This window comes from Panthera onca, chromosome B2, assembly GCF_046562875.1.
Source record: "Panthera onca isolate mPanOnc1 chromosome B2, mPanOnc1 haplotype 2, whole genome shotgun sequence".
Lineage (NCBI taxonomy): Eukaryota > Metazoa > Chordata > Mammalia > Carnivora > Felidae > Panthera > Panthera onca.
This window is the reverse complement of record NC_138343.1, coordinates 3676820-3690468: the sequence shown is the minus strand read 5'-3', so window position 1 is coordinate 3690468 and position 13649 is coordinate 3676820. Positions and strand designations below refer to the sequence as shown.

The following is a 13649-nucleotide window of genomic DNA, read 5'->3' as shown; positions in this document are numbered from 1 at the left end:
CCAGTCCTCCCCCCCAGTCGCACACGCGGAGCCAAGCTCTGGAGGCAGCCTGCTGCCACGCTCTCCCTATGACCTGGGCGGTGTCTGCTCGGCTTGTTCTTTGCGAGTAGGTAAGAAAGTCCAAGTTCTAGAGCAGTGAAGCTTCGAGGAGATTCTGCATGGGAAGTGTTGGAGGCTGCACGCAGGCACTCACTCGACATTATTATATGTTGTGAATGCTCTCCGCTCCTCTCCTCAGTAGCCACCCCTCTAAAGTGGGTGCAGCTCCTAAACGAAGAGCGCACCCTGGTTTGCTACAACGTTCTTTTGACAACTCCTTCAAATAACATTTACACATTTGACCTGCCATTAATCCCTTTGAGAAGTTCCCGTTGACTTTGTGTAGATGTGGCCTCTCCTCCAGGCTCTATGAGCAGCACCTGCTTCATCGAAGCTTGTTTTCTGACTTCCTGGTGCATGGGGACAAATTCCAGAGCGGGCCTCTTAGCCTCGATTACAATGGCAGGCTTCAGGACTTCTAGGAACTGGCAGAGAACAACAGTTCCGTCTTTATTTGCGCTATTGACCAACTGAACCCTGGCATTGTCTCCACTGAGGCACACAGGCAGCAAACAGTGTGACGGGCAGGACCCGCCATGTATTCTTCTCACTGGCAGGTGCAGCTGTCAGTATTGCCAATATCTTTTAAGCATATCATCCCTTCTACACTGTGGTAATTGTTGGTCACGAGGGCAACCTTGGGACTTTTAATGTATTAGTAAAGAAACACATATGTGAACACTTCAACAATTTGGGGTTTTGATAAGTTTGATTCTGGAATTTTAATATAATTCTTTTCCTTTATAAATTCTCTGTACATCATTTAAGAATTCATCGTGCATATATAAGCTTCATGGGATATCCGAAGAAGTCCACGACACGAAATGATCACTGAGCCTTCTTTGGGCTCTTCAGAGCCTTTAAGGACTCTGGGTTTGGAAAATATGCAGACAGGAGCACTGGGAAATGCCGTGAGCATTGGAAAGAAAACCATAGGTTAGTAACAGTAGTCAGACGTTGTGTAAAGGTACATGGCAATGGTTTCTCCACCCATCCACAACAAAGAAGTTATTTCCTCACCCTCTTTTCTTTACAGAGCTTATCTTGGAGAAAATAGTGCGTCTGTGTTTTCACGTTTCCCTTAGGAACATAGAGAAATTTTTCTATGGATTAAGCCCCGTCTCCTGTTTTTTCAGTGGAGAGATATTTCCTAGGTTGGGGAGATATAGTCTGTATATAATATATTATTATCCAAGTCATCTCTAGGTGTGTAAAAATGTGCCTCTGGAATTAGCTTCCCGGTCTGTCAAAAGAAACACAGGACGTTGTCACCCCTGACTATCCAGAGATAAGAGGAGTCATAGTTTCATTTTGCTTTGCTATATGAGACATGTGATATTTTTTTCTCCTAATTGTAGTCACCACTGTGCTGAGTTATATGAAAGGAAATCTGTTAATACTTACTCAGTATTATGTGTTCCTCTCCCTCCTCTATATTGCTACAGAAGGGTCATTTTGTTGACACTATTCTTTTACTTCTCCAACATGTGAAGGGGCCCAAAACGCATAAGTTTCATATTCCTTTATCATATCCAGTAGGATATGGTTGCTGAAACATGCATCCTTTTGTATAAATTGATGTAAGGATCAAAACTCTCTGAGGAGAAATGTAGTTGGCCCACTCTGAGCCTACTGGTAAACATTGGAGCCATCTATTTATTTCAAAGTTGCTTGGACCTTCAACGGACTGAAAGTCCCCAAACAAATCAGGTGTGGCTCACTTAATAAAGAATGGGGGTTTTATAAATAGAATTTACAGAGATGACAGGTGGATGGTTATCTTTTGATTGGAAACTACGTAGATGAAATAGGTTATGTAGAGAGTATAGACAGAGTGTATCTCGTATAGGGGGGTACAAAGGCAAATAACCAGCAGGCACCCAGAAATACAAGTTTGACATTTAGGCAAGAGGACAGACCTGAGGGAGAAACTTCGAAGTTACCCATAGAAAGGTAATTCATGAACCCATGAAGGTGAATGGGGCAGTACCTTGGAGACTCCCTACATTTAGGTGGCCAAGAGACAGCCCTTCCTTTGTTGGTAAGGCACCTCCATTATTTCCCGGATCCTGGTTGTAATTCTGGCTCTTGTCTAGACTGACCACCGTCACAGCCTTCTTACGACATGGCTTCTCTGTAATTCATACTCCTCCTTGCTATCTATGAATATTCCTCAAGTGAGTTTCAAATTCAACCATAAGAATCAAAACCTCTTAAGAGGATTAGGAATACATAAGTAAATACACAAAGTAAAAATGATTTATGTTGAGCTGATTTCCCATCTCATCTCACCCATCTGAGTTGTGTTAATATTTAGTCTTTAGTAACATTTCTTACTTTTTTCACATTTCAGTTGAATGTGCTACAGAAAGTAATCAGTCATTTCTGGATTTTGAAGGGATCGAAAAGGAGTGTGAAACCCGCACCTTTTGAGCTTTGCTCTGTGTGTTCCCAGCATTTCTTACTTTCAACATCCTAGCAAAACACAAGACGGGTACATGCTTCAAAATAAACGTGTTCAAGAGAAAGAATTTGAACAGTGATGAAAATAAAAATTAAATGCCTTTCTACCATAAACATATTTGCTATTCAACATTAATACAAACCTATCTCCTTCATAACTAAGAAATGTACTAGTGAATATAAAACACGCTTTTATAAAAATTGCCCTTGTCTCAAATGAACTGTGCGTGGAAGTGTAAGAATGCATGTGTGTGTGTGTGTGTGTGTGTGAGAGTTGCATGTGTATATTCTTTTTTTTTCCAAATAAGCCTCAATTTTAATAAGTTCCTCTACATACACATTTGCTACTGAAAATTGAACTACCACAAAAAACTTTTATTACAACTCTAATTTTTGAAACCCAGAAAATCTAGCCTATGCACTCTGCCATGACTATAATTATTCTCTCTAGCCAAACCACCCAAAAGTCTCTCTATATTCCTCCTGTGCAAGTTACTTGGCTTCCAATTCCATGTTACGGGTTTGTTTTACTTTTTTATGTTTTTATGGTTGAGAGAGAGCATGAGTGGGGGAAGGGTAGAGAGAAACACACACACACAGAATCTGAAGCAGGCTCCAGCCTCCCAGCTGCCAGCACAGAGCCCTACTCTACCGAGCGATAGTCGGACGCTTCACCCAACTGAGCCACCCAGGAGCCCCATGTTAGGTTCACGGATCTTCATGACTTCGGGCTTCTCAAACACCCGGGCAATACTCAAAACCTACTAGGACTTCCTTGGGTCATATCAAAAAGTGGAACAACAATATATTGAAGTCTCTCAAATGCAAACTACAGGATTCCTCACAAAATATTGGCACCAAGGTAGAAAAGACAACACAGAGCTAATATCACAGATTATCAAAATACCAGTTTGTCTATGATAGAGCAGCTCTCCCAAGCTGCTGCATACTGATTCTAAAATTACCAGCAAGAAAAACACCATATAAGGTTTATGTTTACATAGACTCGATGTCATAATTATTCTCTGTGCTGGTATCCTCAGGAGGTCTAGGATATAGGCAATAATGACATCTACATCTAGATCTTTCTACTCTGGATTCATCCGTGGAATGCTGGTTGAACTAGGGATGGTCTTTAATAAACCACATCAGCCTTTCCATCGTTTCTTTCCGAGCAGTTAACACAGTCTTTACTCCACCCCTCCTCCTGATGCTGAGTATTCGGGCCACAAGTCCCTGTGGTTCCTTCTCCCTGTCCTGCTGTTGGGGTGGATATTCTGGTAGAGGAGAAGAAGTTTGATACTAGGGTCGAGAGTCAATTTACTAAGGTTCTTTATTAATACTTCGAAGATGGTTTGACAGCTGAGCCTCCCTGGGAATTTTCTTCACTGGCCATCTGAGAAGGTTCCAGGCCACAGGATGGGTATAGCTTCGTTGGCAAATCCATCAAAAGCCAAGTCTCAGACCGAAGCTCCCTCTAGACCTTTGGATTCCAGCAGAAAGTAATGAGCACAACTAGCTACAAAGTAGCCTGGAAAGAACGAGATAGCCCAGAAAAGGCGAGAAAAACTGAGGCTCCAACAAACCATGGCGAGAGAAAGAACACGTGTATATTCTTCGATTCTGTTACTTTATTAGGTTGCCCAAGTTTATCTTCCCCAAGCATGGCAGATTTCTGTACCGAAAAGCTTATTAATATTTTAATTACCGATCCCCCCCAATAAAGTCAGTGTAAATAAGACATTTTTTAAACCATAAAGGAGCCTCTTTCATAGCCCTCCTAGATATCCTCTGTCAACATCTATGGGAAACATAGGCCAGACAACCAGGTCAGGACCACACATTGCTACATTTCCCATTTACCTCAACAAATCTGGAATGCTTGAAACCCCCAAAGTAACTAACCCTCCAAATTGTCACTAAAAGCAATGATGAAGGCTTTTTGGACAAAGTAGTGACTGTCCTTGTCAGTACAAGCTCTTATTACAACCATCCTTTACTATCACTCTTGCAGAGAAATGGGGAAACAGCCTGTGCTAGTTCCCTTCATATGAACCAGATTTTCCGGGTCAATCTCAGTGAGAACTAAGCAGTTGTTGGACGTTCGAGAAGCCAAGAATGTACAGACTGTTAGGAGAGAGCAAGCTATTGACAGCACAGACGGGAGGACTTCTATTTTAAACGAAAATCGTGAAGTTGTCTCCCTGACCTGTGAATCTCTCAGAGTGTCAGGGGCTTTTGGAAAAGACTGAGACTGACGTGGTAAAACCTGGAAGAAGAAAACAGGCAGATCTCAAAGCACGAGCTGTCCCGCGTCGCTATACAATAGAGTCGCTGTGATCCCTCCACAGGAAATTTTTTTTTTTTTTTTTTGCTTTCCTCAAGGGTAACAAACACAATTCCGGGACAGAGCTGAGACTAGGTTGCGGTCAAGTGGCAAGGCTGAGCTGGGAACCAATCAGCGCGCCGCGCCGTGCTTGTATATATACACACACACACTCCAGGGCCAGGCAGCTCAACTCCGAGACTTTATTATTATTGTTTTCTGTACCTTCCGCCAGCCGAGAATGTCCGCCGCCAGAATGTCCGAGGCCGCGCCCGCCACGCCCGCCGCGCCGGCCCCCGCCGAGAAGACGCCCATGAAGAAGGCCCGCAAGTCCGCAGGCACCGCCAAGCGCAAGGCGTCCGGGCCGCCGGTGTCCGAGCTCATCACCAAGGCCGTGGCCGCCTCCAAGGAGCGCAGCGGCGTGTCCCTGGCCGCGCTCAAGAAGGCGCTGGCGGCCGCCGGCTACGACGTGGAGAAGAACAACAGCCGCATCAAGCTGGGCCTCAAGAGCCTGGTGAGCAAGGGCACCCTGGTGCAGACCAAGGGCACCGGCGCCTCGGGCTCGTTCAAGCTCAACAAGAAGGCGGCGTCCGGGGAGGCCAAGCCCAAAGCCAAGAAGGCGGGCGCGGCCAAGCCCAAGAAGGCTGCCGGGGCGGCCAAGAAAGCCAAGAAGGCCGCGGGGGCCGGCACCCCCAAGAAGAGCGCCAAGAAGACCCCGAAGAAGGCGAAGAAGCCCGCGGCGGCGGCTGCGGCCAAGAAAGTGGCCAAGAGCCCGAAGAAGGTGAAAGCTGCCAAGAGCCCCGCCAAGGTCAAGGCTCCGAAGCCCAAGGCGGCCAAGCCCAAGAAGGGGCCGGCAGGAACACAAGTTGGGCTGAGAATACCTAAAGGCTCTTTTCACAGCCACACAATTAAGCTTATGCAAGGACTTGTAACACTTGGTTTCTCCAGGATCTTTCACAATTTACGAGAACAAGAACAAAGCACTATCTCATAGAAAAGGTCATTGGCTCTGAAAAGAGCCTTTGGGCATTAAAGTTTTCACTGGCTGAAGGAATTTAGGCCCACTCCCCGGAGCGGCACGGCAGGTGGATGTCCTTGGGCATGATGGTGACGCGCTTGGCGTGGATGGCGCACAGGTTGGTGTCCTCGAAGAGCCCCACCAGGTAGGCCTCGCACGCCTCCTGCAGCGCCATCACGGCCGAGCTCTGGAAGCGCAGGTCGGTCTTGAAGTCCTGCGCGATCTCGCGCACCAGCCGCTGGAACGGCAGCTTGCGGATCAGCAGCTCGGTGGACTTCTGGTAGCGGCGGATCTCGCGCAGGGCCACCGTGCCGGGCCGGTAGCGGTGCGGCTTCTTGACGCCGCCGGTGGCCGGCGCGCTCTTGCGGGCCGCCTTGGTGGCCAGCTGCTTGCGCGGGGCCTTGCCGCCCGTCGACTTGCGCGCCGTCTGCTTCGTGCGAGCCGTCTAAAACTTCCCACAGCAGTTAGCTGCGGGAAAATGCAACCATACTATCCTCGGCTACTATATACAACGAGACTCCCCCTGTTTGGACAGGTATTTGTTTCCTATGGCTCCAAGTGAAGACATTGGTATTGACCTTCACTCCCTGATTCACATGACCTCTAGTACATTTAGATCCAAAATTAACATCTTCCATAAAAAAATAAAAATAACAGCTTCTTCCGATCCACCACTGCTGGTGTTTTCAACACTTTCCGGCCTCTACCTTATTTACAATGATATATCACTTATCTACCTCGCCTGTTTCTTCACAAAGTTCTTTGGCTTTTGAAAGCAGAATCTAATACAAATTATTCCAAAGCTATCTATTGTTGACTGAATAACAATTTCAGATATGACCTCTGAAACCGGCTTGCTTTCGATCGTTTTGAAAAGACACCCTATAGATGTTACTGGCCAAGTAGGTTTTTCTTTTAAGTTTGCTTGTTTAAGAGAGAGGTGGGGGGCAGAGAGAGAATCCCAAGCAGGCTCTGCACAGGTGGCCGAGAGCCCCACGCCTGGCTCCAACTCAGGAACTCTGAGATCATGACCTGAGTCCAGAGTCAGACGCTTAACCCACCGAGCCACCAGGTGCCGTGGCAAGGTAGTATTTTACCTTAATTCCACTTTAGGAAGACAAATTACATGTCTATTTCTTGATGTCTCTATTCAAACTCAGATTTTTAGGTATGTATTTATACAAGTCCTGAATGCACCGGCCATTAAGCCTGATTTGATTTCATATTTAATGTTGTAAGGTTATAATATTATTAACACGTACTTCCTTTACACAAACCGAAGTTTGTGTAAAATGGTGTTGAAAGATACCCAGTTGTAAGTGGTACAAGATTACTGTGTGTTCTTAGTACTGATTGAAGGACAACGGGTTCTAGGGCATGTATTGTATTCCGATTGGCAACTGATTAGGCCCCAAGCTCATTAACGCTGGATCTGGTTTGTTTATAAAATGTGAATTGCAGGGGATTCTGTCAATTAAAAGGCAAACTGCTTTCAATAGCATATAATATTAAAGGTCCAGATCTATCGTCCTGTAGGTCACTAACTAGATTTGGATCTCCATTTCCAACAAAGAGGAAACATCAACCTTCCTATTACCTGATGGTTTACAACGCTGGGGACTGCAGCACTGATCTGGTTAACCCTTGACACATCTCTACATCCATCTTAGTTTACTAATGGGAACTATGTTTATGGTAACTCTAGAGTGAATGGCTTGTTCACCTTTGTGAGGAGTTGGGAGCACGTACCCCTATTCCTGGATTGACGAACTACCCTGAAAGGCATTTCCAATTAGCTACAATTAAGAAGGAAAATGTAAGCCCTTTTCATGAATACGGGGGTGGCTCTGAAAAGAGCCTTTGGTTAAAACTGTCCCCTCAATGACCTAAGGTGCTATTTTTCCAGCTTACTTGCCCTTGGCCTTGTGGTGGCTCTCGGTCTTCTTGGGCAGCAGCACGGCCTGGATGTTGGGCAGGACGCCGCCCTGCGCGATGGTGACGCGGCCCAGCAGCTTGTTGAGCTCCTCGTCGTTGCGGATGGCCAGCTGCAGGTGGCGCGGGATGATGCGCGTCTTCTTGTTGTCGCGGGCCGCGTTGCCCGCCAGCTCCAGGATCTCGGCCGTCAGGTACTCCAGCACGGCCGCCAGGTACACCGGCGCGCCGGCCCCGACCCGCTCGGCGTAGTTGCCCTTGCGGAGCAGGCGGTGCACGCGGCCCACCGGGAACTGCAGCCCGGCCCGCGACGAGCGCGTCTTGGCCTTGGCGCGAGCCTTGCCGCCCTGCTTTCCGCGTCCAGACATTTTAATACTCTCCAACCAGTTAGCTTGGTAAGGAAAAGTGAAATGGGGGCTCAAGTCCTCTCAGCAAATGAGAAGCAATTATACTTGCAAGCCGAATTGTAAATGACGCGTTTTGATTGGCTAAAACTATCCAGAAGTTTGCAACCAATTACAAAGGACGACTAACCCCACGCAATTTTCACGCAACTGCCTTACACTTTAGGACAATTTATCCAATCAAAGTCTAACTCGTTTAACGCCTCTTTCGCACAGGCGCCCTACGAATATTATGAATGCTAGAACCAGGGCACATATTTCTTATCTCAGAAGCAGAGTTTTTCATCATCATGCCACACCCAGCGAAGTCCGCCCCGGCCCCGAAGAAGGGGCTCCGAGAAGGCGGTGACCAAGGCGCAGAAGAGGAACGGCAAGAAGCGCCAGCGCAGCCGCAAGGAGAGCTACTCGGTGTACGTGTACAAGGTGCCGAAGCAGGTGCACCCCGACACCGGCATCTCGTCCAAGGCCATGGGCATCATGAACTCGTTCGTGAACGACATCTTCGAGCGCATCGCGGGCGAGGCGTCGCGCCTGGCGCATTACAACAAGCGCTCGACCATCACGTCCCGGGAGATCCAGACGGCCGTGCGCCTGCTGCTGCCCGGGGAGCTGGCCAAGCACGCCGTGTCCGAGGGCACCAAGGCCGTCACCAAGTGCACCAGCGCCAAGTAATCCTGACAAAATGTCTTCGTATTGAACCCCAAAGTCTCTCTTAAGAGCCAGCCAGTTTTTCAGCGAGAGTTGTAATGGTTTTAATAGTTTATGTGACTGCTGAAGAGGTTTTGTTTTATTTTGCTGAAAATACCCGGCTTGCCTTGTGTGGCACCAACACCTTAAAGCACACATACATTGTCACTGGTAGAGAGAGAAAAATGTCCAACGTAGTCGACGGTGTCTTGTCTCCACCGCCCATTTTGACTAAAAGCCTGGCCAAAGTGGTGACAAGTAAGTTTCACTTAAGCTGCTGCGATGCGGTGTCCTTTACACATAGTTTCTGTGAAAAGCAAAGAGGGCTTAGATTTGGTAGGACTGCGTTGTTAGTGCTATGTTGTGGTAAAAAGAAACTGGTTGCTTTCCACGTTCATCATCGTACCCTTCTAGGAGATTCATTTGCTTAAGGCAGTATAACTTGTAACTAGTGGGAACGGGCCTATGCACGAAAACTGAAAAATGCACATCACTGACTCCAAGACGGGGGTCACTTCATTGTACTGCGAATTCTCCGAAGGCTTGTTAAATGAAAGGTGATCGTTGGCAAAAGGCCACAGTAATGATGCCGGCCGTCCAGGAAAGAAACAGCCTTTATACTGATATTTTGGTGTCTCTCCCTTAAAATTGTTATTTTCGTCCAGGGTGGACTTTGTGTCAGGTTTTTTCTATCTTGACCAACAAAAACTCTTTTTAAATTAAAAAAAAAAATTTTTTCACAGGTCATTGCAGTGACACCGCTGCCCGGGTCCATGCAGATATATAAAATGGTAATGAAAATATGCACTTTTCTGCCTGTTGTTAGGAAACTACTTAAAGTTATAAACTGCCATGGATCCATGAATGGCATCCTACATGACTTAAATGCGAAGAATGTACGTACAAAATATTTTTAGGGGTTTAACCCAGGTCGGAAAAAAGTAAAGCTATTCTGTATTCGTGCTTAATTTCTTTCATGAGTAACAGACTTTCTATTCCCCACAGAACACAGACGCACGCACACAACACAACATACACAAAGAATATGTAAGCCTTCAAACAATTAACAAAAGCAACAAGGAGAGAAAAGTAAAAGAAAGAAAACTAAAACTGCCAGATTGGGCAGTTTATATTACCATAGTCAATGATTGCTTTAGGTAGTAGTCCCAGAAGGAAAGAAATATCTAAACAAAGTATATATGACTTTCCTGGGGTACAGGAGCGCCCTGAGAATATGTACGACGGTGTGCCTACGCGTTGTTCCCCCTCACAGAGCAGCAAATATATAGCCTTCTATCAAATTCTGAAAACACTATGACCTACTGTGCTAGGCAGAAAAATGCCATCCCAATTGTATTTAATTTCTAATCTCTACGGATCTGTGAATAGGTTAGGGTCCAACACAGAGGGCGGTTAAATTTGCAGAGAGCATCAAGATTGCTAATCACCTGAATTTTAAAAAGGGAATTTATCCTGGATTATCCAAGCGACCCAATGAAATCCCATGGGTGCTTAGAATTGGAAGAGGCAACCTAAATACAGAACCAGAGAGATAGCAGGGGGCTGATGTGGCCGGAGACTTCTGGCTTTGAACACAGAGAAAAGGAATGGAAAGCCAAAGAAAGAAGATATCGTGCAGGAGCTATAAAAAGCAAGGAAACAGATTTGCTCTGAGAGACCCCAGAAAGGAATGCAGAATTCCTGACACCTTGACTTTCGTTGAGTGAGAGCCACGCCCAAATGCTGATTTACAAAATTAGGAAATTATAAATTTCTACGGGTTGAAGCCACAACGTTTGTGATAATTTGTCAGACCACCAGTAGGAAATTAACACATCCACGCAGCTTAAGAATTATTGATTCTGGATTCAATGACATTCTCTAAAATTAGAGTAGATAAATATTTAAATTTAAATGTGTAGATGCACGGAAATTCTCCCTAAATATTGCAGACTCCCATAGTTTTGAAATGTCTCTAATTTTAACGGCGGCAACTTCCCGTTCCTTCTTTGCTCGTGTTCAAAAGGTCTGGATTTATCAGCAGTAACTCTTCTTCTTTGAGTAACACTTCCTCCACTCACTATGGTTTTATTACGTCTGATTATAATTCTTCTTCAAAAAGTTCGCATATGTTGCATGTAGAGGAGTGATGGAAAATTTTAATTCGTAACGTCCATGAAAGCCTTATGAATTGCAAAGCCCTCTCCAAGGCGAGTTTTTATCGTAATTCTTGCATTCGTTTTTACAAAAGTGTCCGTCGAATGGTTTGTTTTAGTCATTTATTATGTAGTGACGTGCTCATTTTATAAAGTAAGACACAGTGGGTGTGAGAACCAAAGTTCATTTACATGGCAGAACATGCCAACCAATGTCTTCTGACTCAAAGATGTCTAGAGAGAATTCAGACACTTCGCATCGAATACATTTCTCACCACTTTTATTAAGGACCTTAACACAGATTATCTCCTCTCTCCAGCACTAGGCTCCATATCTCATCTCCTTCCTTGGTGCCTTCTTTGTTCAGCTTTCCTTAAGTGTACGAGCCAGCCAAAAGAGAAAGCCTTGGTTGGCCTAGGAAAGGAAATCCCACATCCCTACGACTGTCAGCTGACCTCAAATTCAATTCACTTCTGTATCCTGGAATAAATACTTTCCCTGCCTGGAAGAAATGACGCTGATAAACCTGAGACCGGCAATCCCTTGAAAGCAAGAAGGGTATCTTGTATGATTACCAAAGTGCCAATGGAGAGAGGAAGTGCACTACCCAAATGCTTTCCAATGTAAAGGAGTAATGGCCCTTTAAATCAATGGAGGCTGAGGGCCATGCATCATTCAGGAAAAGTTTTCAATTTTCTGGATTTTAACAAACAGAACTTAAAAGTTACACACGTCGCGGAATACTCAAAAGCCGAAACTAAGGTATTCCCAGAGACAAGTGAAGGAAACAGTAGCCACATAGAGGGCTTAAGGCACACAGGAAACAAGTTGTCAAAAATTCTAAGGTTGGAGAACAGGCAAGGTGGAATTCAGGGTGAGAACGAATGGGGGAGGGGGGGTGAGGGAGGAAGGGGGTGGGTGGGTGGGACACAAGTGTGGAAATGATTCTGGGAGTGTAGAAGCCATAGAGGGTGGACGGGGTGGTGGCATTGCTGTTGCCAGAGTAAGGCAACTGCTAGGGTTTGAGGAAAAGAGAACTTTCTTTTCCCATCTCCCTCGCTGTCTCCAAAACCTTTAAGACCCAACTGCAAATTACATATATGCGAATTTCCAGGCGCCATATCATGTAGGGTAGGAAAAGTGTAGAGAAATTCTTGAGTAAAGGACATGCTTTACCAAGCACAGAGGAACAGGTCATGTTTGTACTTTAAAGAGTATCTAAGAAAACGCAGTGACAAAACTGGGACTATGTGCTATTACAGAAATCCTTAACGTGACAACTCTTTAGATGAGAATTGAAGCGGCTCTGAAAAGAGCCTTTGGGGTTGGGGAAGAGGGCGCTTACTTGGCGAGTCTACTTGGAGCTGGTGTACTTGGTGACGGCCTTGGTGCCCTCGGACACGGCGTGCTTGGCCAGCTCCCCGGGCAGCAGCAGGCGCACGGCCGTCTGGATCTCCCGGGACGTGATGGTCGAGCGCTTGTTGTAATGCGCCAGGCGCGACGCCTCGCCCGCGATGCGCTCGAAGATGTCGTTCACGAACGAGTTCATGATGCCCATGGCCTTGGACGAGATGCCGGTGTCGGGGTGCACCTGCTTCAGCACCTTGTACACGTACACCGAGTAGCTCTCCTTGCGGCTGCGCTTGCGCTTCTTGCCGTCCTTCTTCTGCGCCTTGGTCACCGCCTTCTTCGAGCCCTTCTTCGGGGCGGGAGCGGACTTCGCGGGCTCTGGCATCTCAACTACTAACAACTCAGTAGACGGATTAAAAAAAACAAATCCTAAAGTGTCTGTCTTTAAGCAGAGTCTCCTCTTTTATAGGGCATCTATGCAAATAAGGTATGCAGAAATACCCCGATCTGATTTGATAATGTCTTTGGTGACGTGAATATGTAAACTTGGTTGTGTCATATCTTCCTTCTTATTGGTTGGATAGCGAACGGTGATCTTTTTAACCAATCCCAGCTCGCGTTTTACACTTCCATCCACCAGTATAACTGGCATCTTTTTGCTGCTTCCAGGACATTTCTCTTTTGCTTTTCCTGCGGACTTTCTTTCGCGGATACCACTCGCTATGTCTGGACGCGGAAAGCAGGGCGGCAAGGCTCGCGCCAAGGCCAAGACCCGTTCGTCGCGGGCCGGGCTGCAGTTCCCGGTGGGGCGCGTGCACCGCCTGCTCCGCAAGGGCAACTACTCCGAAAGGGTCGGGGCCGGCGCGCCGGTGTACCTGGCGGCCGTGCTGGAGTACCTGACGGCCGAGATCCTGGAGCTGGCGGGCAACGCGGCCCGCGACAACAAGAAGACGCGCATCATCCCGCGCCACCTGCAGCTGGCCATCCGCAACGACGAGGAGCTCAACAAGCTGCTGGGCCGCGTCACCATCGCGCAGGGCGGCGTCCTGCCCAACATCCAGGCCGTGCTGCTGCCCAAGAAGACCGAGAGCCACCACAAGGCCAAGGGCAAGTGAAACGTTTACGGAATCTGCCTGCTCTCCCGATCCCGAAAATCAAAGGCTCTTTTAAGAGCCACCCATCTTTTCTGGGAAGTGCTGAAATACTACAGAAC

General features: G+C 46.8%; 5 protein-coding genes and 1 pseudogene across 6 annotated transcripts in view; 3 read left to right on the top strand and 3 right to left on the bottom strand.

The window, feature by feature from the left end:
- LOC144616336 (histone H2B type 1-C/E/F/G/I) overlaps positions 1-12842 on the bottom strand; it is a 119877-nt gene extending 107035 nt beyond the window's left edge. Inside the window, exon 1 of one of the 2 annotated variants that reach the window (XR_014137687.1) lies at positions 12432-12842. Coding sequence is in view for 1 of the 2 variants with exons in the window: in XM_078446549.2 (XP_078302675.1) it covers positions 12441-12821 (381 nt within the window). In the remaining variant the exon portion in view is untranslated. The remainder of the gene's footprint in view (positions 1-12431) is intronic. The other variant, XM_078446549.2, reaches the window with a different exon arrangement.
- LOC144616300 (histone H1.4-like) lies at positions 5140-5882 on the top strand. Its single transcript, XM_078446471.2, has one exon. The coding sequence runs from the start codon at positions 5145-5147 to the stop codon at positions 5880-5882; it is 738 nt and encodes a 245-aa protein (XP_078302597.1). The 5' UTR covers positions 5140-5144.
- On the bottom strand, positions 5944-7571 carry LOC144616299 (histone H3.1-like). Its single transcript, XM_081795662.1, has 2 exons — positions 7566-7571; positions 5944-6351 (listed from the first exon to the last, which is right to left on the bottom strand). Exons 1-2 carry the CDS (start codon positions 7569-7571, stop codon positions 5944-5946), a joined length of 414 nt encoding a protein of 137 aa, XP_081651788.1.
- LOC144616329 (histone H2A type 1-E) lies at positions 6345-8221 on the bottom strand. Its single transcript, XM_078446539.2, has one exon. It carries the CDS (start codon positions 8204-8206, stop codon positions 7814-7816), a length of 393 nt encoding a protein of 130 aa, XP_078302665.1. The 5' UTR covers positions 8207-8221; the 3' UTR covers positions 6345-7813.
- On the top strand, positions 8518-8932 carry LOC144616328 (histone H2B type 1-K-like; annotated as a pseudogene).
- Positions 12843-13108: 266 nt separating the features above from the next.
- LOC144616335 (histone H2A type 1-B) lies at positions 13109-13649 on the top strand. Its single transcript, XM_078446548.2, has one exon. It carries the CDS (start codon positions 13159-13161, stop codon positions 13549-13551), a length of 393 nt encoding a protein of 130 aa, XP_078302674.1. The 5' UTR covers positions 13109-13158; the 3' UTR covers positions 13552-13649.